The sequence below is a fragment of the Hyperolius riggenbachi genome, chromosome 1, assembly GCF_040937935.1.
Source record: "Hyperolius riggenbachi isolate aHypRig1 chromosome 1, aHypRig1.pri, whole genome shotgun sequence".
Taxonomy (NCBI): domain Eukaryota; kingdom Metazoa; phylum Chordata; class Amphibia; order Anura; family Hyperoliidae; genus Hyperolius; species Hyperolius riggenbachi.
The window spans coordinates 292,323,548-292,344,434 of record NC_090646.1 but is presented as its reverse complement, the minus strand read 5'-3'; the positions used below and the strand labels follow the sequence as shown (position 1 = coordinate 292,344,434).

The 20,887-nt window shown below is 43.5% G+C and overlaps 1 protein-coding gene across 2 annotated transcripts in view; it reads right to left on the bottom strand.

Annotated features, from left to right (window-relative positions):
• Positions 1 to 8,843: 8,843 nt before the first annotated feature.
• The window catches only part of DNAJA1 (DnaJ heat shock protein family (Hsp40) member A1), a 53,543-nt gene continuing 41,499 nt past the window's right edge, over positions 8,844 to 20,887 (bottom strand). For both annotated transcript variants that reach the window (XM_068233719.1, XM_068233720.1), the window contains exon 9: positions 8,844 to 9,930. In XM_068233719.1, coding sequence (XP_068089820.1) covers positions 9,703 to 9,930 — 228 coding nt within the window. In that variant the 3' untranslated portion in view covers positions 8,844 to 9,702. The remainder of the gene's footprint in view (positions 9,931 to 20,887) is intronic.

Sequence of the window (20,887 nt, the reverse complement as noted above, 5' to 3'; positions counted from 1 at the left end):
TAGACTGTAGCACCGCCCTAATAATATCCCAACCAACCCTGTCAAATGCCTTCTCCGCATCAGTAGAGAGCAGCACGACAGGGTCGGTCGAGGAGCTCACCCATTGCAACACACCGAGTGTCCTCAGCGTGTTGTCCCGGGCTTCCCTCTTAGGGACAAACCCTACCTGATCAGTCTGTACAATTCTGTGAAGCCATGGGGACATTCTTCTGGTTAAAATCTTTGCATAAACTTTCAGGTCTGTATTCAATAACGATATCGGTCTGTAGCTAGAGCATACCGACGGGTCTTTGCTTGACTTATGTATTATGACTATGTGAGATTCCAAAGATTCTCTACTGAATCTCTCCTCTCTCTCTCCTTCCCCGCTTAATGCGTTCATAGCCACTACCCAAGGGGCTTCTAGGTCTTGGATGTATTGCTTAAAATATTCTGACCCAAATCCATCTGGGCCTGGGGCTTTCCCCCTAGGCATACTCTTCACCACTTCTCTTAGTACTTGAGGTGTAATACGGGCCTACATTTTTTCTATTTCTTCCTTTGTAAGTTTTCCCAGCCCTGCACTTTCAACATATTCCCACACAGCTTCCCATCTTATCTTCCCCTCTGCTTCTTGGTCTCGCAGCTTCAGGTTATAAAGATCCTCATAAAATGCACGAAAAACCCTCGCCTGGGATTCACTCCTATGATGCTTTTCAGATTTATTGTCGCATATCTATGGTATAAAATTAGCTGTTTGTTGTTTTTTTAAGGCACGCGCCTGCAGCTGCCCTGTCTTATTCCCATGTTCATAATATAATCTATTACACCTCTGTGCTGCATACCTGGCTCTCCGGAATAAAATTGTTTTTAGTTTTTCTCTCTCAGCTGTTAGGAGTGGCTTCTATGCACTTTGCACTCATCACTTTTCTCATCCATGTTTTTTATATACGGATTATTGTGGTTGAGTGAAGGGCTGGGCTTTATTCATTTATTTATTAAATTGTAATCATTGTTAATGAAATTTGACAGCCACTCGGCTTAATTCATGTGTGTCAACCTGGAGATCATGGTTTGAATTGTTTTTAGCAATTTTTTGTGCAATTATGTATACAATAAAGCTCTTTATATTTGATTTATTTTTGTGTAGTGCAGTCTTTGTAGGATTCATCTCTGTTGTTGCTATAGTGATGTATTATTTTGAATCCTTTCTGCACACACAATAGGTCATTATTGATATATTAATGAGCTTATTTATAAGTACTGGTGCTGCCCACTAGGTTGCGATACGCCATGCGTATTATTGGACGCATTCCCTACTGCAATTAGCGTTGTTGCGGACCGCAACGCATACAAAAATACGCGTTGCTGCATATCTACGCGTGCGGAACAGCGCTAATTGCAGTAGGGAATGCGTCGAATAATACGCATGGCGGTCGTCAAAAACGAAACTAAGTGACAGCGGGGGACCGGAGGATTCCAGAGCTGCTCCAAGGGCACAGGACTGCTGCAGGGGGCTGGTAATAGCCCCAGGTAAGTGAAACTCTTTACCCCCCTTCCCCCCCCGTTCAGTTAAGGTTCCCTTTAAGGGGTTTTATGACTGCAGTCCTTAAGTGGTTAAGGGCCACATTAAAGTTAAGACCATCTAAGAGAAACTTTTACTCGAAGTGGGACTATAGTTACAAGAATGGTGGTCTATGTCAGCTCAAAAACGTATAGTGTCCAATAGGGTTAGGGGCAGGGACATAACCCATAGTATGCTGCCATGGAATTGCACCAGGAAAGGAAAATTTCTTCTAGGTAAGTAATTTAATTTTCCAATTTCTGGTACTAGCCTTCCTACACGTCAATAATGTAGCTACTACCCTATCGGATAGACCCTGATCTCTTAAAGTGAACTAAAGTCGAAACACCCTCATGCATTTTACCATATATATTAGTGGGAACATTAGAGAACACCTACCCTGCTTTCTGTTTCATTCTGCACTGCACAGCTTGCTTATTATCAACCCTGATAAAATCCCTGACTGAGCATTCAGTCTGGCTTTGCTCAGGAATATTTATAGCTCAGACTGTATGCTCAGTCAGGGATTTTATCAGGGTTGATAAGAAGCAAGCTGTGCAGTGCAGAATGAAACAAAGCAGGGTAGGCGTTCTCTAATGTTCCCATTGATATACATGGTAAAATACATGACGGTGCTTCGTCTCTGGTTCTCTTTAAAGAGAGTCTGAAGCGAGAATAAATCTCGCTTCAGACCTCAGAGTTAGCACCGCTGCTATCCCGCGGCTTAACGGGGGTCCCTGATCCCCCAAATCCCCTCCGTAATGCGGGGGAGAACTTCCTGGTTGGGGCAGAGCTAACCGCCGCAGCCCTACCCCACGTGCGTCTGTCAGCGCATATCTCCGCCTCTCCCCCGCCCCTCTCAGTCTTCCTTCACTGAGAGGGGCGGGGGAGAGGCGGCGATGCGCCGCTGACAGACGCGACTGGAGGCAGGGCTGCAGCCGTTAGCCCTGCCTCCAGGAGCGACCAAGTGTCGCAGTGGGGGGTTTGGGGGTCAAGGGACCCCCGTTTAGCGGCGCTATTGCGGTGGTTTAGCAGGGGCACACATGCCCCTGCTAACTATGAGCTCTGAAGCGAGATTTATTCTCGCTTCAGAGTCTCTTTAAAGGGAACCTGAAGCGAGTAAAATGATTTAAAATAAACATATGACGTAGCTGAAAATGAATATTACATACTTACCTCACCATCAGTACCTCTCAGAAGCTCAACATTTTCTTCTTCTAATAATCCCTTCCAGTTCTGACAATATGTTGTCAAAACTGAAATATACCAGTTTCTGTCAGTTTTATATTAGCAGCTGTCAGTTACAACTGAATGTGCAAGGTAATGTCCATGTTTCCCTATGGCTCAAGTGGGTGATATTACAGTTTAACAGTGTGCTGACCAGGAAGCTGTTATGGGGTAATGGCTATTTTTAAAATGGAGTACAGAGAATTCCATTGATCACAGTGGACAAATGGGACCCAGGAGAGGAGAAAGAGATTGAATAGTAGACTACACAGGTAGTACATATGACCTGTGTATGGTTATTTTGACTTTTCATTTTCAGTTCAGTTTCTCTTTAAAGAGAACCCAAGGTGAGAGGGCTATGAAGGCTGCCATATTTATTTCCTTCCAATGCCAGTTGCCTGGTACCCCTGTTAATCATCTGACAAATTGTTTGAGTCAAACCCCTGGAACAAGCACACAGCTAATGCAGTAAAACCTAAGTCAGGTGAGTTAGGCACAGTTTACACTTAATCAGTTGCTCTCAGTTAAAACTGAAAGAAAACTGAAAGTAATGCCCATGTTTTCCTATGGCACCTTTCACACGTAACGCAGTTTAACTGAAATCTTCTTCCTAATGCACTGCTATGGAAAAAAAATATACCAACTGATTAAGTGTAAACGGAGTCTCAGAGTGCAGTATCAGGACGACTGCTAGTTAAATGGTATTGTTTGAAAAAGGAAAAAAATATATATAGCAGCCTCCATATCTATTACCTCGGGTTCCCTTCAAGATCTCTTCTTCAGGATCCATGTTAGTCTGAACTGCTGTGGATTTGTGTGAACCAGATTCCTCTGTATCAACAGGTCTGCTCTGGGATCTAGGTGCCATGGCCCCCTTATTACTAATGGAAGGAAAACCAAGCCCTCCTAGGTCACCACAGTGCTATACACACAACTTCCACGCCCGTGACCTTTATCTTCCTGAGCACTCGAGATGAGATTGAAGGGAGGAAACCTACAGAAGTCCATGCAGCCACTGTAGCGTATCCAATCTGTCTATTGAACAGAAAGCATAAAAGGGGGGAAAAAAAAAAAAAAGATTTTTGTCTTTAGGTTTACCAGGTAGTCAAACACCTAGAATCGGCACTCCCCAGAACAGTGTCAATTCATTGAAGATCTCCAAATTGAGACCCCATTCGGTCTCTATCAGAGACCTGCTCAATGCATCTGCCCACCTGTTCTGTTTGCCCTGACTGAACTGCTGAGAGGGAAATTAGGTTCTCCTCCACCCACAAGGCAATCTAGAGGCAAAGAGTCCCCAAACCTGAACTCTGATTCCCCCCCCCCTTTTTTATATACAAAACTGCTACAATAGTGTGAGTATACCATGACCCCCAACCCTCTTATGTGCATTTCCTGTAGGCAGAGTTTCACCGACAACAGTTCTCAATAGTTGAATGACTTCCTCTGTATCTGCATCTCCCATTTGCCCTGAACCTGGTAATCTCAATTTTGGGTTCCACACCCCCAAGAGCTGGCATCTGTGGATACAGAAAAAGCCCCTGAAGGTATTCAGTCTCCCTTGGGATAGATGATATTTTTGCCACCAGTCCTGAAACTGACAGTCCAACAGTGGAGGTATTATCCTGTTATCCAGAGAGAACAGGGCCCTGTTCCGATTTTCCAGGAACCATGACTAGTATTTGTGAGTAAGCTTATGCCCATTCGACTGCTGGGATTGATGAACTTATTAAACCTAGCAGGGATGAAGCCTGTCTGAGGGAAGCCTCTAGGGAGGCTAAAAATTCCTGTACTTAGTGTATCAGTTTGGATACCTTTTCTGCATGTAGATAAACCTTCTGCTGGACTAAGTCTAGGAGCCCTATAAATATTTTCCTTTGTGATGGTAGAAGGTTTGATTTTTCTGTGCTCATCTTCCAGCACAGTGCTCAGTGTGAACACAAGAATCAATGTCCCTGCACAAGTCCTGTTCTGAACCTGTCAAAATCATAAAGTCATCTAGTTATGAGAGATCTCTTACATTGTGGAGATGTAGGAAAAATATCAGTACTGCAACGATCTTTGTAGAAAATTCTTGGAGCTCACGAAATTGATGGATAGAGCCCGATTCAGAGCCTCGGAGGACAGGAAGAATGGCTACCATCTGTCTGGATCCCCTGGGAGGTGAGGAGGGCTTACCGCCATGGAGTTTAATATCTGTAATTTCCATGATTTCCAAATTAGGAAAATCATGGCTTAAAACCCCTGCCATTGATCCTGCATGGGAACTCTAACATTCTGTTGTAACAGAGAAATGATAGGACAAGAGCAGAGGCCCTGCAGAATCCAGTCTTGGAAACCCCATGACTGATTGCATGGTAAAATAGGTGCTTAGCATGCCCTGCAACTTCCTTTTTGTGTACCAAATAAGAGTCAGTTAAACTGGGGAATGATAATTTATCAACAAGAAAAGTCAGTCATTTTAAAGAGACCCTGAACTGAAAATAAAAAGTAAAAATGACCATACACAGGTCATACTCACCTCCTGTGTAGTCTACTCAATCTCTTTCTCCTCTCCCCCGTCCAATTTGTCAACATGGACATTACCTTGCACATTCAGTTGTAACTGACAGCTACTGATATATAACTGACAGCAACTGGTATATTTCAGTTCAGACAAAATATTGTCAGAACTGAAAGGGATCACTGTAAGAAAATGGTGAGCTTCTGAGAGGAATTGACGGTGAGGTTAGCATGCAATATTTATTTGCAGCTACGTCGTGTTTATTTTAAATTTTACTCGCTTCAGGTTCCCTTTAGGTTTTAGATTGCCTGCTTAGCATCCTTATTGTTTACCAGATAGAGATCTATCTATCTATATCTAGCTCTCTCTCTATATCGACAGTGGAGGAAATAATTATTTGACCCCTCACTGAATTTGTAAGTTTGTCCAATGACAAAGAAATGAAAAGTCTCAGAACAGTATCATTTCAATGGTAGGTTTATTTTAACAGTGGCAGATAGCACATCAAAAAGGAAAAATCGAAAAAATAACCTTAAATAAAAGATAGCAACTGATTTGCATTTCACTGAGTGAAATAAGTTTTTGAACCCTCTAACAATAAAAGACTTAATACTTAGTGGAAAAACCCTTGTTTGCAAGCACAGAGGTCAAACATTTCTTGTAATTGATGACCAAGTTTGCACACATTTTAGGAGGAATGTTGGTCCACTCCTCTTTGCAGATCTCTAAATCCCTAAGGTTTCGAGGCTGTCTCTGTGCAACTCTGAGCTTGAGCTCCCTCCATAGGTTGTCTATTGGATTAAGGTCCGGAGACTGACTAGGCCACTTCATGACCTTAATGTGCTTCTTCTTGAGCCACTCCTTTGTTGCCTTTGCTGTATGGTTTTGGGTCATTGTCGTGCTGGAACACCCATCCACGACCCATTTTCAGTTTCCTGGCAGAGGGAAGGAGGTTGTCGTTCAGGATTTCACGATACATGGCTCCGTCCATTTTCCCGTTAATGCGATTAAGTTGCCCTTAGCAGAAAAACACCCCCAAAGCAAAATGTTTCCACCCCCATGCTTGACGGTGGGGATGGTGTTTTGGGGGTCATAGGCAGCATTTTTCTTCCTCCAAACACAGCGAGTTGAGTTAATGCCAAAGAGCTCTATTTTGGTCTCATCAGACCACAGCACCTTCTCCCAGTCACTCACAGAATCATTCAGGTGTTCATTGGCAAACTTCAGACAGGCCTGCACATGTGCCTTCTTGAGCAGGGGGACCTTGCGAGCCCTGCAGGATTTTAATCCATTGTGGTGTAATGTGTTTCCAATGGTTTTCTTGGTGACTGTGGTCCCTGCTAATTTGAGGTCATTAAAAAATTTCTCCCGTGTAGTTCTAGGATGCTTTTTCACCTTTCTCAAGAACCATTGACACCCCACGAGGTGAGATCTTGCGTGGAGCCCCAGAGCGAGGTCAATTGATGGTCATTTTGTGCTCCTTCCATTTTCGAACAATCGCAACAACAGTTGTCACCTTCTCTCCCAGCTTCTTGCTAATGGTTTTGTAGCCCATTCCAGCCTTGTGCAGGTCTACAATTTTGTCTCTGACATCCTTGGACAGCTCTTTGGTCTTTCCCATGTTGGAGAGTTTGGAATCTGCTTGCTTGATTGATTGATTCTGTGGACAGGTGTCTTTTATACAGGTGACTAGTTAAGACAGGTGTCCTTAATGAGGGTGACTAATTGAGTAGAAGTGTCTAACCACTCTGTGGGAGCCAGAACTCTTAATGGTTGGTAGGGGTTCAAAAACGTATTTCACTCAATGAAATGCAAATCATTTGCTATCTTTTATTTAAGGTTATTTTTTCGATTTTCCTTTTGATGTGCTATCTGCCACTGTTAAAATAAACCTACCATTGAAATGATACTGTTCTGAGACTTTTCATTTCTTTGTCATTGGACAAACTTACAAATTCAGTGAGGGGTCAAATAATTATTTCCTCCACTGTATCTCTATCTAGCTATATCACTTTAGGTGTGATTTTGTGGGCGTTTTCCACTCTGCAGTTCAAATGTGCTCGCCCCCCTATACCCACCCGCTTCTGCAAGTATAAAGGCTGTTTTGACAGATTTAGCTCACCCCTAGTGCTAAATTACCCATTGTAGAAGAACCAAATACTAGTGCTTGCCCTTTCCTTTAGCACTGGATGAAACATGCCTTATTTTTCATTTGCTGCTAAACAGAAGAAATGGCACTAAAGATTTTCTTCTGCATTTCCCCAATTGGCAGAAGGTTCTACCTGCCCTCCAGACATGGAGACTGAGGCATCTGTCACACTCCATGATCAAAACAGAGTCCAGCTTAATTTATGGCATTTTTCATACCCAACTGAAAAATTCCACAATTGTTTAAAATCAGCTAACATTTGTATAATGGTCATCACCCGTCTGGGCTCAAAGCACTTGAGAGCTGCAGCCACTAAGGGTGCTTAAAGTAGTCCATCCTGCACAAAAAAAAAAAAGTCTTGTCCAAGTACTGCTTACTGTACAAATACTGGCCATAGCAAGGATTCAAACCCTGGTAACCCATGTCAAAGACTTTAAGGGAACCTGAGGTGTGAGGGATATGGAGGCTGCCACATTTCCTTTTAAAGGGTCACTTAAGTCATCCCAAAAAAGAGTTTTACTCACCTGGGGCTTCCAATAGCCCCCTGCAGCTGAACGGTGCCCACGCCGTCTCCCTCTGATCCTCCTGTCCCCGCTGGCAGCCACTTCCGGTTTAAGTCATTTTGGAATGACTTAAGTGTCCCTTTAAGCAATACCAGTTGCCTGGCAGTCCTGATCATCTGCCTCTAATACTTTTAGCCATAGACCCTGAACAAGCATGCCAGAGATCAGGTTCTCGGACTCAGATTTTACTGGATTAGCCAAATGCTTGTTCCAGGGTTTTGACTAAGACACTACTTATGCCAGATCAACAGGGCTGCCAGGCAACTGGAATTGTTTACAAGGAATTAAATATGGCATCCTCCATATCCCTATCACCTAGGGCTCCCTTTAACCCACAACTGGGACACTATCCAGTCAAACTATACTGCATATAAAAAAAGTCATCAGCAACTGGTAGGAACGTTAATATTTGCCATCAATAGATTAATGCAGGTATGGAAATTTTAATCACCTAATTTCCCATGCAGCAAGATAGGAGTTTATTGGAAGTCTGTACTCCAGTACGGTTCTTTCGGGTGCAAAGTGCAATTAGACCTTAGTTTTGGAAATAAACTACAGTATAATTCACTTAGTAAATTTCAAGGGACCTGGCCAAGTACTCTACTTTATCAGAATTCAACATGCATTGCATATTTATACAGGCACATGGCCAGGACCTAGGAACTGAGTTTACTATATCAGAGTTTACTATGAGATTCTACTGTAGCTGCAAAATTACATCCATTTTTTACATAAACATTTGTGCATTGTCAAGCAATAACCTGTTCACGACAAGTTTGTTTTATCTTCTGTTCAGGACAAAAAAAAAAAAAAAAAGTAGAATTTCCACTTGGCAAAAAAACCCCAGTCTTACAAGTCTTCAATTAGTCAAGAACAATTTTATTAATACAGTGCTGGATGGTGACAACGTTTACACTTCATTCCAAATGTTTAGGTCTTTAAGTATGCATACATAGACATAGGCCTCAATTCACTAAGCTTTATCAAACACTTTATCAAACGTTTGATAATTTACCTCATGGGTAAAATCTAATTTTAAATTCACGAAGGTGTTATAGATTTATTGAACATTTTATCGATAAAACATTCAATAAATATATAACACCTTAGTGAATTCAAAATTAGAGATTTTACCCATGAGGTAAATTATTAAATGTTTGATAAAGTGTTTGACAAAGCTTAGTGAATTGAGGCCATAGTCTTCATCACCAAAAGAGTCATTTTTGTAGAATGTGAGATACTCGATAAATTAACTGTACAAAACAAGTAAATTAAGGTGAAATAAAAAGGACTGACCATATAAACAAAGAAAATCTGAATATTGGAACCAACTTTGTAAACTGAGCCATGGATTTCTATAACCAAGTCTTTCACACAATCACAGAAAGAATCAATGTCTGCAACAAACTCACAAGTTATTCATACAAGGGAAAACAGTGCTGAAAATCTGAAGTTTTCATTAACATCTCAGAATCCACTTATTCATCCATAAGGAGAGTGACACACATGAATGTAAACAGTTTCAAATATTACAAAACATGTCGTTTCACAAATTTGAAAACTGAAAAAGCCTGGATAGGCTCCATTTTTCTGCCAGGCTCTACCAACATCTTCAGAAAAAGAAATGTGAACAGCAGCACAATGTGGCCCTCAAAAAGGTGCAGTGCATTTTCATTGCCTTTCCGCATTCGTGATAAGCATTAAAAATAGGTTTGATCTAGGATGTCTGGCACTGTACTCCAGCTCTTGGGTGGCTATCATCATCGTCATCATCATGATAGGCTTCACCATTATAATGGGCACGCCTTTGTTGTGATGGATCAAAGTCCATTAGTTCAGCTTGCTCCATTTCATCGCTCTCTTCAATGGCTTTTCTTGCAGGCAGAAGGCTCTCCAACAGTGGAAGTTTATCCGGAGAAATGAAGCCATTTGCTGGGAAATGTACCTGCAATACAAAAGTGGGAAAATTACACACATCTGAACCGTTCAGACCTATTGGAGTTGATTCATAAAGCATTACCACATTCAGTAATGCAGAAAACAGCTGACTTTAGTGAGCACTTAGAAAAATGTCAATCACAAAGGCTGTTACCGCATGAAAAGCTGAAATTACAGAGCAGTAAGATAAATTACTGACTAAATACTGGTAAATACCTCAACAAATAATTCCTTTTTTTTATATAGCGCTTTTCTCCTGACGGACTCAAAGCGCTTGTGAGGCAGCCACTAGAGCGCACTCAGTAGGCAGTAGCAGTGTTGGAGTCTTGCACAAAGAGCTTCTTACTGAATTACTGGCTTACTGAACAGGAAGAGCCGAGATTTGAACCCAGGTCTCCTGTGTCAGAGGCAGAGCCCTTAACCAGTACACCATCCAGCTGTCAATTCATAAAGCCTACAACATGCGGTAAAGCCACAAAACAATACAGTCTGCTTTGAAGTGGTTAAATAATGCAGAGACTGTGTGAGGTGTCTGTGCTGGGAGCCGTGACTCATAAGCAGAAGACGTGAGAACTGTGACTGACAGGGGAAGGGAGCAAATAGAAACAACCAGTGTCTTCTGCAAGTCTGGATGATGAAATCTAGGTTGCCTGACTCTCCTGCTGATCCTATGCCTCTAATACATTTAGCCATAGACCCTGAACAAGCAAGCAGCAGATCAGGGGTTTGACATTGTCAGATCTGACAAGATTAGCTGCATGCTTGTTTCTGGTGTTATTCAAATACTAATGCAACCAAATAGATCAGCAGGGCTGCCAGGCAACTGGTAATGTTAAAAAGAAAATAAATATGGCAGCCTTCATATTCTTCTCACTTCAGTTGTCCTTTACGGAAAGACCACTCACTGTATTTATTATGGAAAAGATTTTAAATTTATTTTTGTATTGAAAAACTTTTTGTACTAATAAAAAGGAAGAATGCACTAACAGTTTCTCGATTGTTGTCTTGATATATACATACATTCTTTGCAGAATGAAGTGTTCATGTAACCAAACAGCTCAGAATGTCGAAGGCTAAAACTGCAATCCTTTGCAGCCTTAGCAAGAGTACCCTTTAGGAGAACTGTTGGCAAGCAGTGATGGTCAATGAGATGAAAACAAGTCAAAGCTGATGAATTCAAAATTGCAAAGAATGTAAATTTTCAATTTTTTTTTAATATGGACTAATTAAACCCAGCTGAGGTACATTTTCAAGCTGCAAAATCTTACAACTCAATGAGCATCCCTATTCCCAGGAACACCTGCTGCTCCACAGGGCAAGAGGCTTTGTTACTTTTCAGCTCCTGTACTGACCCTATATGACTGCCGGAAAAAAAATTGACGCATCTTTCAGCTTCTGTTAGCAGCACTGTGGAATTGGGTCTTTATAATGCATAGTAAACAAATCAAGATGGGGGAATATTCAGCTCTATAGTGTAACTTAATTCACTGAGCTTTTCTCAACCAAAGTGAAATTTCCCTTTCATGCCGAGATCCACGATTTCAACTGGGTCACTGACCTGGAATAAGTATACAGGTGAGCACTTGATTTTGGCGGTTACACAATTTTTGTATTGAAGTCAGACAGCATGCAACCCGTAATTTGAGAAGAAGGAGGTCCGCAGAAATGCCAGTTCATTTATAATATTTATAAAGACAATTTTGTTCCCAATCATAAAAATTGGTATTCACTGCATAGTGATAGGTTATTTATTTTTCATGGGCACATTGGCACTTCTGAAGTGGGAGACAGTGACACTTGACAGGTGGCGATACAGTGGTTCAAGTTGGTTGCTTGTCAGGCAATGGCTCGGCCAGAGATTCTTTCCCATCTTGCACTTTCTATGCCACTTGATACACTTGTTCCTTCCACTTTGTAATATTTAGTACAGAATTTATAAAAATATTGCTCATTTAACTATATAATTTGCATATACTTTTAATCATGGGCATACTACCCGACAATGATATTTAGTAACAGTAAAGCTTTGGTTAAGGAAAAAAAACAAACACAAAAAAACATCAAGTTAAACCAGAAAATAAAAAAAAATAAAAAAAGTCTCGAACTCACACACATCCCAGTTGTTCCAGGGGAAGGTGAAAAACCTTAAAAACCTGGGCCAATTATTATTATTATTTTTTTGTATATATAAAGCGCTAACATATTACGCAGCGCTGAACATTAATTTAGGTTACAGACAATATTTAGGGGTGACATACAGCAATATGACAATACAGGAATACATGCAAACCAGATCACACAGCACAGTATGAGTACAAGGTAATGCTTAGTCAGTCACTGGAGGGGAGCATGGAGATTAGGCAAGTTAGGTTCACTCAGATGCATAGCATGGGCTCACAGTAATGGAGGTGCATGATCAGGTAGGACACAAAAGGAGGAGGACCCTGCCCAAAGGCTTACAATCTAAAGGAAGAGGTAAGGACACGAACGGTAGGGGACCAGAGTTCAGCTGCGGGTTTAGAGCACTTGTCAGGGGTGGTAGGCCAGAGTGAAAAGGTGAGTTTTGAGGGCTTTGAAGATGTTGAAGGAGGGGGCTGCCCTAATGGGTGGAGGTAGGGAGTTCCATAGTGTTGGAGCAGCTCTTGAGAAGTCCTGGAGGCGTGCATGGGACTGGGTGATGCGGGGGGCGGTTAGGCAAAGTTCATTGGAAGAGCGGAGTGAGCGGCTAGGTGTGTACCTCTGAGTAAGATCGGAAATGTAGGTTGGACAGGTTTTGTGGACAGATTTGTAGGTCAGACACAGGCCAATTAGCCTTAAATGGGTAAAATTGCTTCCCAACTCCAGATGGCAGTCAGAAAAATCCCTGTATCATTATTAGATCATTGTTCATTTACTGTATATACTCAAGTATAAGTCTAGAAATTTAGATCTGACTCGCATATAAAAAAGTATAGGGGTCGACTTGTACACGAGTCACGGTCAACACTGAGTAAAGTGTATACCATTAGTGACATTCCCATTTGCAGCAATTTATCCAGTTGTAAGAAAATACAAGTGTGAAAGTCCAGACCACTACATTGCCAAGGAAAGGGGCAGGGGAGATACTGGGAAGGGGAGTGAATAATTGCTGGACTTGGGGGCCTGGAGGAATTATTGGCTGCAATTAAAGGGAAGGTTCAGGGAGGGTGGTTAAAAAATAAAAATCAATTTCCACTTACCTGGGGCTTCCTCCAGCCCGTGGCAGGCAGGAGGTGCCCTCGCCGCCGCTCCGCAGGCTCCCGGTGGCCGACCCGACCTGGCCGGCTGCCAGGTCGGGCTCTTCTGTGCTCCAAGGCCCGGCACTTCTGCGTCCCACGCCGGCGTCATCGGACGTCCTCCGGGCTGTACTGCGCAGGCGCAGTAGTTCTGCGCCTGCGCAGTACAGCCCGGCGGACGTCCGATGACGTCAGCGCGGGTCGGCCACCGGGAGCCTGCGGAGCGGCGGCGAGGGCACCTCCTGCCTGCCACGGGCTGGTAAGTGGAAATTGATTTTTATTTTTTAACCACCCTCCCTGAACCTTCCCTTTAAGGGACAGAAGGGGTTAATCGCTGCAATACGGTATACAGTACAGTCAATAGCTCCTCCTGGTCCCGATGTGCAGCTGTTCATTCTTCCTGGGCCCGAAGTGCAGCCATTAACTTTGCTGGCTATACTTATACTTGAGTCAATAAAAAAATTCCAGCTTGAGAGGGTCAAATATTGGAGTCCACTTACACAGGAGGTCGACTTGTATTAGAATATACGGTACTATGTTATTGCAGTGTTCTCCCCGGGCTCTTTTAGCCAGGTGCTCCACCCAGCTAGTTTTGTTGAGCACCCAGCTGTCATCTGCTCACTTCCTCTGTTGTAAGCAGAGTTGAGCAGAGAAGTGCCGGTCCTGTATTCACTCATCAAGCCCCGCCCGGCTACTTTTTCATGCCACCCAGCTGGGAAAAATTTCTGGGGAGAACACTGTATAGTGTCTATAGATTGATTTGGCAAGCCTATGATCACTTCTATATAAAATTCAAAAGCAACCATTTCACCAAATCCCATAAAAAAAAAAAAAAAAAAAAAGTAACATTTATCTGGTGCAGCTTTTCATTGCTCTCTGTCCCCACCTAATTTTTATGTGACAAACTCGCTCTATCATTCAAAAACATTTTATTTTCAAATGATCAAATTTGGGAAAGTTTCAGCAAGTCGGTAGCTTACAAACACACCAACTTTTGAATAGCCCTGTTAGTTAACTTTCCAGAATGGTGACATTTTTGGCCTTTTTCTGCTGTCCAGGGCCTATGCAAACAAAGTACGGCGCTTAAATACTTTGAGGAAAAAACAGGCCTGTATAAAGCCACACGCACGCTTCAGTAATAATGGCCTACTAGATGCCCAACTAGCTATCAAATTAGAGATATGTGGTATTTTAACCGTGATAAGTTGTACAATAGATTTTAGGGTTGAGGCCTATGTCTTGTGAATTTTTTTTTTGTGACAAAATGAATCAAAAGCAATAAAACATTTTTAAAATTTCAAATTGAATACATAAATTCTTACTTTAGAGACCTTTTAGTTATTTATGCCATGAGCGTATATTACTGTCATTTTTTGTAAAGAACAGCTTGCAATTATTGCTAGCACATAATGAGAAAAATAAATAAAGTCATAAATACACTTTCGCCTCTAATTATCCCCATACATTGCACTAGGTACATAACTTAAATGCTGACATGTACATGCTGTACATGTCTGTAAATGCTTACAGACAAGCTAAAGAGATTTAACTTAAAGAAAACCTGTAAATAAATAAAAAAAAAGGTTCCCCTAGGGCAGGATTTCTCAACCAGCGTTCCCTGGAACCCCAGGGTTCCTTGAGGACTCTGCAGAGGTTCCTTGGCATATTATACATCGCGGGGAAGTATAATAGAGCACACTATAATAGGTGGTACTCTAACAAGAAGCAGTAAATTGGGGGGTCAGGAGACAGTATAATGAGTGGCAGTGTAATAGGAGATAGTGAAATTAGCAGCCTAACCTACTTAAAGAGGAACTCCAGTGAAAATAATGTAGTAAAAAAAGTGCTTCATTTTTTACCATAATTATGTATAAATGATTTAGTCAGTGTTTGCTCATTGTAAAATCTTTCCTCTCCCAGATTCACATTCTGACATGTATTACATGGTGACATTGTTACTGTGGGCAAGTTATGTAGCTGCTTCTAGCTGCTCTGGCTGTCACAGACAGCTTTAAACAGCCATTTCCTGTCTGTGAACATTGTTACATTGTGGCAGTTTGCCCAGAGTACCGCGGTATTCAGAGCCTCTTGTGGGAGGGATTTCAGCACAAAATTAGTCACACAGCACCCCCTGATGGTCTGTTTGTGAAAATCATTCTATTTCTCATGTAAAAGGGTGTATCAGCTACTGATTGGGATAAAGTTCAATTCTTGGTTGGAGTTTCTCTTTAAAGACCATGCCTCCTGAAAAATAAATGTAGGGGTTCCTCGAGACAAAAAAAAAATTGTTTGCAGGGGTTCCTTGAGATCCAAAAGTTATTTACAGGGTTCCTCCATGGTAAAAAGGTTGAGAAAGGCTGCCCTAGGGGGTACTCCCCTCGGGTGGGGGAAGCCTCCGGATCCCATCGAGGCTTACCCAGTCCTCCTGTGTCCCACGGCGGTCTCGCCGTGCCCCTCCAAACAGCGGGATGTAAAGATTTACCTTCCGGCTCCAGTGCAGAATCGACTCTCTGCTCGGAGATAGGCGGAAATAGCTGATAGCTGTCGGTCCGCTCTACTGCGCAGGCGCAAGTCTCCTGCGCAGTAGAGCGGACCCGACAGATCAGCTATTTCCGCCTATCTCCGTGCTGAGAGCCGCAACAGCACCCCAGCTGGAGCCAGGGAAGGTAAATATATGAAGCCTTGTCCAGCTTGTCGAGCCAGGATTGCGGGACGCTTCGGGGGAGACAGCGCTGGATTGCCTGCAGCTACAGGGATGGGGGAAGCCTCATTGGGACCCTGAGGTTTCCCCCTCCCGAGGCAAGTACCCCCAGTGGACTTTTTTTTCCATTACAGAGTCTCTTTAAAATAAGCATTAAACACTAATGTAATGAAGAACATTTCATGAACAGACAGTTATTTTTATCGTGAATGTGCCTTATTTTGCACACTATGGACTTGATTCACTAAGACAAATAGCATGCCTTATCAGATTTAACGCACCTTAAACTCGCCTCATCTAATTAGCAATGACGAGAAATCCACTCATCCTGCCCTGAGCCCCTGCAGGTTCGTAGTGCTAGCTATGCTACTCTGATAAGGCGTGTTAACTTGGATAAGGCATGTTATTTGTCTTAGTGAATCAAGCCCAATGACTTATGGCATAGGTCTGCATTAAACCTAACCAAACACCATCAGGCAGTATGAAAACTATTGGGGAGCAAATGAAACACTACAAAGCACTCAATTTCAGTCACTTATGCTCATCACTGACCCATCAACCAATGAAAGTGGATCAGAGATAAACTTTTACTCAGTGCATAATTGTGTTCCTTTCATATAGTTTATAGGGCATTCCTCAAGCCAAATACTTTTGTTTTGTTTTAATACTCTAATTCCCAGCTTTTTCAGAGAGCCTTGGCACTATAGCAAGGGCTTATGGGAGCTCAGTCTGGGGGAGGCGGAGGTTACTAGTCAGAGATTTCAGAGGCAGAGGGGAGGAGGAGAGGGGACTGAATTTGTCACAGGCTGAGGGCTGGAGATGCTATCAGCTTGCCTGTGTGTAATGTGACAAACAAAACATGGCTGCTGTCGTTTCACAGGAATAAATAATCAAACTGTTTTCCGCTAGATTTGCTGTGTAAATTATCTAAACTTTAGATAAGATACGTAGACCAGTTACTGGTTATAGTTAGTTTTTCACCTCTGATCTGCTTTAATCCAGATTTTTTGCTGCCCCAAACGGATCACTCAAAATGTACCAGTCTACTCTGAAGCATTATACTCTATACATGCTACTCTGAGGCTTCAGGTTTCAAGAGGAACTGTAATCAAAATTACTTTTTTTTTTAACAATGTTAATTTATAACTGTAGTCAGTGTTTGCCCATTGTAAAATCTTTTCCCGATTTAAATTCTGAAATTTATCACAGATGGTAAAATCTTTAGTCCCGTCAGGTAATCTCTGTGGAATGTTTGATTACTGAGAGATCTAAAGACAGTACAAAATACAGGGGGGGGGGGGCGTGGCTGGCGCGCTAGTAAGATGGCTGCTTCTTAGCATCCGCTCAGCGTGACCGACTGCTCATGCTAACTGCTTCTAGCCACCTCAGCAACTTACACGGCTCCCTTCCGCTACCCTAAGCCTCAGGACAACTTTGTGCATCAATGAGCCGGAGATCGCAATCCGCTAGGAAAGGCACTACCGTCCATCCCGCTGTCTCATCGGGACACCGCCGCGGCCCATCAAGCATGGCGTCCTCGGCCCACTCAGACGCGACAGTGGCCTCTCGCCCATCTACCCGCTCAAAGAAAGCTGGCCACCGATCCTCTGATGCGGATCTAGACTGGACCCCGAAGGACTCGCTGATGCTGGATCGTTTTAAGGCCCTCCTACACAAGGAATTGGATGCGGCCATGAACAAACTTACCAGCCATCTTAGGAAGGAGATAAAAGACCTCACCTCCCGCACTGGCGATATCGAGGACAAGCTGGACAAAAACACTACAATCGTGAACGCCCATGAAAAGGAGCTCACAGAAGTGAAGTCGGAACTGGCCGAGACTAAATTGCGCCTAGAAGACTCTGAAAATCGCTCACGACGGGGCAACTTAAGACTCCGAGGTCTCCCAGAATCCATCGAGGACCTCACCTTTACTGCCACAGCGCTGTTTCAGGAGCTGACCCCGCAGATCCCAGTGGAACGCCTTGAGTTCGACAGGATTCACCGGGCCCTTGGCCCTAAACGCGCAGATGGATCCCCCCGTGATGTGGTCATTAAATTTACGTACTACCGTACTAAAGAGTCTATCCTACAAGCCGCCAGAGAAAAAGAACCGCTAACTTTCCAAGACCACCCTTATCAGATCTTTGCAGATCTTGCTCCAGTGACCATCCAGAAGCGAAGAGCCATGAAATCTTACACGGCTATCTTGCGGGCCAAGGACGTTAAATATAAGTGGGGGTTTCCCTTCAAGTTAATTTTTCCGCTCTCGGGGAAAACCTATGCTGTCTCGTCACCGGAGGAAGCGCAGGTTCTGTTTGAGCAATTACGCCTTCCCCTACCTTCTAACAACAATACCAACGAAGCACCCTCGATGGCAGCATCTCGCAGGTCTCCTTACCAACGAGAACCCAGGAGCCAAGGCCACTCTGCTCGGACCTCGCCGAGCCCCGGTTCAAGTTGCCGCCAGGAGATCCCTCCATGAGAGAGCACTCTTCAACTTTGTCGTGGCTACCTCCGATCTCCACCGAGATTAAGGGGATGGGATCCCCTTTCTTCACTACCACGTTTCAGCTTTATGTTTACACGGATTTAGACTTCACCTACGTTTTGCTACTTGCAACTTCCCTGCTGCAGCACCCTTCCCCTATCCCTGTTTAGCCCTACCAATCCTCCGCTCGACCCAAGCACACTCCACCGATGGCCGGACTCCAGCTGGGTAAGACTCTGTTTATTGTTCTCCTTACTAGCGCAATTACTGTTAGCATTAAAAAGACTTGCTAGTCGGATAACTTGCCTCCCTACAAGGATTCAATCCGCAACGCACACTTGGCCTCTTGCTGTTTAAATCTTTTTTTATATAAAGCGCTGTTTTTTATTGTTTCTTGTTGGCGCGCTTTCCCTGCTCCAAGGAACTATGCTGCTGTGGACTGCCCAGCTACCTACTCACTGTTGGAGCCCTCCCTACACGGCTTAAAACTTTTAACTTGCCGGAGCTTCCAACAACAGTGTGCTGTTACGCAACAAACTCTGCTTGCTCTACGCAGCCTTTAGAGATATAGGCTCACAACCGAGTTAAAACATTGCTTTTATCATGCCCATGTTTCATTGTTGTACAAAGGCTGTCACTCCTCGTATGATGATAGTATACAACCCAATTTTACCGTATTTACTGTTCCACTTTAGGCTTAGCACCCCCCCCTCCCTTTTTTTTTTTTTACCCCTCCCCTTCATTCCTGCCCATCCACATACCGCCTACACCCCAAGGCCGCTTCGTGCGGCCTTCCGTCACTGGGCACTCCCTCTCCCCTCTTTCCCGAACTACCCCCTCCCCCCCTTCCCCTTAATACTCGCCCGGCACTACAGCTCAAATATATTCAAACCCAACCAGGTGTGCTGTCAAATTCATTTCTTTTGAGACTGGGTGCAATTCCGAGATGTATTTGACACACAATGGCACCTATTCTGCCTGCCCTCCAGTGCCACGTAACATCACTAACTCCCATTATACCGAGGTACCCACTTTGATTAATAGACCCTACCCTATTGGCTCTATAGCCAGGGCACCACCCCCTACATGATCTCACGGTACGCCGGCATACTCTCTAAAACTATAGTATCGGGCGGGTAGACAGACCCTTGAAGCATATCCCGGCCGGTGATTATTCACCTTCATCTCTCGAACTTATAAGATCACCAGGTCTTCCTAACATCACTCGGCCACCTAAGACCGCAGAACTTAGCCTTCTTGTGGCTTACACAATCCACCGAGGTTCCTCCGTGGACTGTCGGTCTCTCTGGCCTCCGGCTAAGCTGCTCCTAGCTGACTCTGTATCATTCACAACATAGATATATGAAGATCCGGCACTGCTTCTAGCTTTAAAAAGAGCTTTATTGCCAGCGGCTCTTTCAATATGCAAAAAAGTTTCCAACAAGTTTCCAACAAGGTAATCAAAAGATATTCATGCGGTAAAAATATGCAAGGTGCACATACCCGTTGTGGTTAGTGAAGGCTGTGGGGCATGGTGGTAGGAACGGCCCGCCTAACGTCCGTTTCGCTTCAGTAGCGTCTTCAGAGGCAGTGTGGCAATTCACGACTGTCCGTTTCCGGGTTAAATACTGTATAGTGGAATCATTTCCGGGTCGCATCGTCGCTTCTACGCGTACAAAAGTACGCATGCTCCCACTAACGTACGCATGAATGCGTAATGACGTCAATGGAAAATGCGTACACTTCCGGAACTTCCCTGCGTCGTTTCATGCTTACGTACTTACGCATACAAACATTGATGCACGCGTACAAGCGTATGAACACCGATGAGAGTATGCGAACCATGCTTAGGATTTCTATTTACAAATCGAAACTAGCAATCTGCTACATGGCCACAAGGTGGCAACACAAACGGGTATGGGCTGGTGTATTAGCAATTTAAAAAGTTAAAACATATAGGGGAATAAATCTGCACACCAAGAGATGCAAAAAGCCCCCACCAAAAGATTGTAGGAGGCTTCATGGAGCTAAGACTGGGCTGCGGCCCCCCGCTGACAGGAATTCGCTTAAGAAAATATTTTCACTACTTAACATAATTAGAACAAGTCAGAGACCCACGTCCCAATCAGCCCCATTACAGCACTCCCGATGTGCAGAGATCGCCCCCAACCTAAAAACATTTCCTACAGTAAAGAGATACAAATGGACCTACTCTATACTCTCAAGTTTTAAAGCTCAACTATACTCTAAGGATCCAGGAAACATGCCATTTCTATATTTTCGTTCAGGCCTAAAGGGCCCATCGCATCTGTTTTTATGATCCAATTTGATTCCTTCCTTAAGAGTAATCGTTCTCTGTTTCCTCCTCTATGTGGCACTGGCATATGGTCTAAGCCAGCAAAGGTTAGGCAGTTCGCATTGCTTCCATGGGCCATCCTGACATGCTCTATGAGTCTTGGGCATCCTTTCCCTGAATCCACAGATCTGAAGTGCTCCAACACTCTCGTTTTCATTTCTC